Source organism: Opisthorchis viverrini (assembly GCF_000715545.1).
Source record: "Opisthorchis viverrini unplaced genomic scaffold opera_v5_21, whole genome shotgun sequence".
NCBI classification, from domain to species: domain Eukaryota; kingdom Metazoa; phylum Platyhelminthes; class Trematoda; order Opisthorchiida; family Opisthorchiidae; genus Opisthorchis; species Opisthorchis viverrini.
In genome coordinates this window covers 2,381,247-2,387,075 of record NW_008751677.1, presented here as the reverse complement: position 1 = coordinate 2,387,075, position 5,829 = coordinate 2,381,247, and the positions used below count along the sequence as shown (strand labels likewise).

General features: G+C 42.6%; 1 protein-coding gene across 1 annotated transcript; it reads left to right on the top strand.

The window, feature by feature from the left end:
* Window positions 1-378: 378 nt before the first annotated feature.
* Window positions 379-4,939, top strand: T265_01914 (hypothetical protein; the record flags this gene model as incomplete). The annotated part of the gene is made up of 2 exons (XM_009166040.1): window positions 379-418; window positions 4,755-4,939. 2 exons carry the CDS (start codon window positions 379-381, stop codon window positions 4,937-4,939), a joined length of 225 nt encoding a protein of 74 aa, XP_009164304.1.
* Window positions 4,940-5,829: the final 890 nt, after the last annotated feature.

The window sequence follows — 5,829 nt, the reverse complement described above, 5'->3', positions numbered from 1 at the left end:
GTCCACCACGATTGCCACCCCCACTTAGGTGATATGGAAGATTCTCCTACTGAACAAAATACCTATCCCGCAAAACCGCAATGGGTTTCAAGCGTGTGGCACGCTACCTGACTGGGATTTCCTGACTGGCGGGTCAATCGATCGTGAATCAGGCACACCAATCACATCACTCAAGTGTGAACACGTTAGCCGTTTCAGATGTGAAAATTGAGATGCGTTCAACGCGCGTTGGTGGGGTAGTGGTTACACGCTCAACTCGTCTGTCAGAAGTCCGGGGTTCAAATCCAGGCACGGCCATTGGATATGCACTGCTGATGAACTCTAATGAGAGCGAAACTCGAGTCCATCGCTTCCCTTTGGTGTAGACGCACCGGATTAATGACGCCAGAACGAGAGGAAGACCGTTCAAACGGGAATGGTGTGACTATAAACGAAAGCAATATCCATCAAGGAAATTCGGCGGCCTACTAGCTTTGTGTGGTTCAACCTGGGCTCTTAGGATATGATTACTTCTTGTTGCCATGTTCATACTTTTTCCATTAGGTGAACCATTAGGTTCCAATGGGAGCATGACATCACCGTGTACGATTCACGTAGGTTTCATGTCTGCAAATGACAAGTTTAAAATCCCCGGTATATGCAACACAATATGTATAGGTAGTGTGTGTATAGGTATATACATACACATATATTTGTATTTATATGTATGTAAATATCTAAATATAATGTTACCTCATTACACTAATCATAATTTTGGTGATAGCTCATGAGAAACCAATTTACTTTCAATGGTAGTCATTCCATGGAAGAGAAAATGAATAAAAATGTTTTCTTTCACTTTCAGCTTCAAATGATGGTTAAATGGACTGTCAGTCAATGATACTCGTGAAGAACGTGCTGAAATTGAAAGCACAGAGTAGTTTATAGTCTAGGAACACTTTAGTCCAGTTCTAAACAGTCATAAATTTCTCTTGTCGCCCAAGATAACAGTTTTCTGCATGTAAGTGGACTACTTCCCTGTACTTTATCATGGCATTTTGCCATTGTCATAACTCATCCGTAGCATAGTTATTTCATTAGATCATATAAACATCACAGTCAGTACTGACTCCCTCTTGCGTTTTATCATAATTTGGCCGTTTGGTCGTCTCATCTAGATTTTGATTCCATTTCCCAATCAGGGACGTCGAAGTCAGCGGAGTAGGCTAGAGTCATGCTTAATATTTGTCAGGCAATCATGATAATATAGTTGCTTTAAACTTACTGATTAATGAGGACTCTTTATTCTAGCTTTTGAGATTGTTAACTTAATTACCTACGTTATACATGGCTTTGTAGCTCTCCACTTAGAACAATGCTTCCCCGAATCTAGAATGCTTCGCACACATTTTCTATTGTTTGGTTTCGTTGACGGTGGGATATCTGCAATCCTAAAGCCAATAACTGGGCTTTTGGGGTACCCGCTCTAACAAAGACTGATTCTAAGCATTACTGGTCAATTGTCAACAAACCGGTTCAACTTCAGGAAAAGAAGCGGTCAGTGCGGTGGCAGTAGTGCGAACTGACCGGATAACACCTAGGGAGAGATGGATTGTACCTCAGAATGTGCCAGTACACATTGTTGACTGAAAAACACTGTTTTCGATGTAAATCCAGGTAAGTTAAATCTCAGAAAATAAACATTTTAAGGCAGGTTAGCCATAAAGTGGTCAGAAAACTTTCGCATCCAACTTTACTATTTTGACTGACTTCGAAGTGCATCTCAGGGGGGATTATCTTAGTTGAAACTGTTTTGTTTCATTCGGATTACGAAATCTAACCTTCTATAGGTGAACAAAAATCAGTGACACTGGCTGTACCTTTTTGATGTGCAAAGTTTATAAGTCGAAAACGTTAATTTTCCCCCTAATATTGCAATAAAAAAGGATGAATTTCATATTCTTGAAAAGAGTGAATAGGCGTTAATGCAACAAACCAAGATGTGACCAGAGTTGTCTAGACGCTTTGCAGACAATAGTACTAGTCTGAACACTTAGCTTCACGACCTTGAGCGGCTGATCACCCAGGGTACTAGCTCAGATGTAGATAGGATACAGTGCCTCTCAGCCTTCAGCCGCAACCACATCACGTGGTTGCCTATTGACTGGCTCCTCGAGTGACGACTTCCCAGATGGCAACTTTGTGGTGGTCTCTGATTTTCGAAGCGTAGTAGTGTGATAATGCGCCTTGGTCTAGCAATGCGCTGGCGTGTAAGCCTTTACACCGAGTGCTATAGTCTGCACACGTATTAATAAGGTCTATAAGAACCACACTTCATCCATTTGGTTTTAGATTACGTCATATTGGTGAAGAGAAGGATGCTGGATGTCCGAATAGCTAACTCATTTACAGCGAACTATTCTGAGTACAAGCCTGTCCGGTGAATCCATCCTAGTGAATGGAGTTTTGGATTTGTAACCAGTCACCGGTAGATTTAGCTAGCTCATGAAACTTGGAAATATGCATAAAATGCGACCCAGCATCTTCAATTATAAAATGCGATCCAGCATCTTCAATTTCCTAAAATTTGGTGTACGTCTGTGGTATATAGGTTCTGAATGAGCACAGCTTATACCGGCAGATTGCACCGGAGTACTACTAGGTGACCCGCTAAATGGGCGAATTTTCAGGAGCATCTTGGACAGTTTGTAAGAAAATCAAACGCCGTACACCAATGCACTAGCCGAAAAGGGTACCAAAAACAGGGGCACGGTGGCATACCAACGGTGACTGCAAAGCAAAGTTCCAGGAAGAATTCAAAATAATATGAAAGCTCCTCTTTTGGGTTACGTACAATCACCACCCCGATGCGCAGAATTTGTCCATGTAGCCCCCGGAAAGTATTTGGAAACAACCCAGACTTTTGAGATTCATGTAGGATAAGCTTGCCCCATTTGCTGAGTGTGAGATTTCCATCAATGATTACTGCTGTCGGAATAAATTGCGTGGATGTCTGTTGATTTCCGTTGATTTCTGTTGCTGTCGCGTAGAGGATTAGTTGTTGATTAACTTTTGACTTCTTTAGTCGCTGGGGATAAAACGGTGAGAGTGATAAGATGCAAGTGATGTGATTGAGCGTGACTTCAGCATACCAAAACGTACAAAGGTCCTGTTAGAGTCGTTTTTGCTGTATTTTGTTTTTGCTGTATTGCATAAACTTTGGAAATCAGATTTGTAGAATTATTAGCTCACACAGTGCAGGATCCTAAAATGAGAATATGGGATACCAATAAGAATGCGTACCTGAATAGGCCGTATCGCCAATCAATTCACATGTGTCGCAAAGTCAGTGCCCACCACTGTATTCACAAGTAAGAAATTCACGGTAAGAAGGTGAATTCCTTTTCAAGATTTTTAATGATCAACTGTTAAAGTCGTAACACAACATACTTAAAGTAATGGAGTAATGGAGAGGGCATAGTTGGCAAAAGGACTGGATCACTTGACTATTACAAAGGGATAACAATACCAATATCACGTGATCCGCAGTCATTGTTATTTTGATGACTTCCGAGGGTTTATGTTCATTTAGCTGTGGCCGTATGTTCACGGAGTTTTTACACAGAGTTGCTTAGTTTTTGAGCTGGTTTTCCCATTTTTTATGTCAGATCTCATACTTTTCTCATACAAATGCTGATTCATTAGAAAACACTCCAGCCGAAGGTTATCTAGGTTTCAGTTGTTTTAAAGGCAGAAAAAAGTGCGCAATCAACCTGTCATCGTGATTCTCAAAACTGACTTGCATTTTGGTATCTATTCTAGAAAATAGTTCACAGAATGTTATCATCGGAAGCAGACGCATAAACCACCAATAGTGGTCAGCAACATGGTACAAGCCATGTTTGGTCTTGCTCACGATTACTCTAGCCCTATGCACAAAATCACAGGATCTGTAGCGACAGCACGTCGAAACAAATGAATAAAAACACTAATGCACCTCGACCGGGCTACGTGCCATCCGGTTTATTCAAAATAACACTTTAAAGTAACTGCTTTAAAAGTTTTCTTTCCTTCGATCTCAAGTTTGGAATGAATAGATAATGTCATAACCCACCTTGCGTATACCAACATGTGACTGCCCCCACCCGCCGCACTGAGAAAAATGAACCAAAGATTCGTTGCATATTGTTACATTGAGGGGCCATATATCAGTTAGCTTGCTCTAAACTGTCACACACTAGTTAATACTACCAGCGCAGTGTTTTGGAGTGAGTGCTTCTCATGGCTGTCCTCATTTCTGGTCAAATGGACTATATTCAGCTAGTCAGTTCAGTTAACTCGAGATTAGGTTACAGAATTATCTAACCAAAGCAAACTGATACAGTGAATCACCAACATGACTTAGGTACTGGTATCACCGTACGGAAGTTACTAGTGCGTGGCATTATAAACGCGATGAAAAAGTGGATAGGTTTAAAGAATCAGATGAATGACAATTTAAGCATAGATTGTCAGGGAAGTAATACACACAACTGTGCCAACCTGATGAGCCCCAAGAGGAGCGAAACCGGTCGTGAGCTTTCGAATAATTTTCAGCAACCTAATGAGTAGTGTATTACGTCAGCACGCTGAACCACCCCCTCATGGTGCTGATTGTGTAGCCTGGACGTTAGTCTGGGTAGGATAAGAGTGCAGCAACTCCAGGCAGTGTTGAGCACCTCGTTTGGTTTCTTTCGACAACATACGATACCAATAATCTGGCACGTCAACATCAGTTCCAAACAGTACACATGAGAGACTCGTAGAGCTCATCTGTGAAGAATGTGGCAGGTGCTGCAAATCGAAAGCTGGCTTGGCAGCCCATCATCGAGTTCACGTCTATGAAAGTGTCGGTACGAATGGGGTCGTCCATTTGTTCTGCACTGATTGCTTCCGCCCACTTCTGACGAAGATTAACTGAACCAACATCACCGGCACGCATACTTCACCCAGCATAATGCAGATAAGCTTGGTCTGTGAGCTCTAGTCCCAACAAGAGTCACAATCACTACTGCGCTTGACAAACAATTTATATCCGTTTGTGACACGCAAACCGCTCTGTTAGCGAGACTGGAGCAGTATTTTCCTAGTTTGATACAGTGCACACTCCAGTGAGAATTCTATAGTTTTCTCCAGTCCCGGAGTTTTCTGTCACAGAGGTATGAGGAAGGGAGATCCAATCTTCCCGATGTTGTTCATCATGGCAATAGATGGGGTTCTTGGATTGTCAATGCCACAACTAGGAAACCAGTTCCGTGATACCCTAGTGGATGATTCTGCCCTATCTGACGAATGGATCGCGTGTATAGAAGGTCAAACTTGCCTCAGAGAGAAGATCAAAGCCACTGGGGTTGAATTTGGAAGAGTTAATGAGACCTCAATACCCGAAAGAAGAAAGCGAGGGTGATTTGTGGAGACAGGAAACATTGAGCGAGAGCGGTCTCAGGCGAAGCAATTTGCTTCGCCGAGAAACTTTCACTCCTGTGATTTCGGCAGACCGTGACATAACTGAGTAGCCTCCTTACTTCTGACGGGAACATAGTGTTCAACCACAAACAGCTGCTGACAGAGTGCTTGATGAATGGACGCGTGCCACGTTAAATCCGCATAAAAATTGGAGATAACGAGGAACTACCTGATACTGAGGCTGAAAAATACTATCGTGCTCATCCAAGCCCGCTGAAACACGCTTCAAAGGCTAGGCAATTACATCAGGTGCTTTCGCGGCTGGCTATGTCTACCTTGATCAGCTACATCCACGCCGGTAGACAAGATGGGGGACCTGACATCCCAAGTCTGAACGCAACCAAC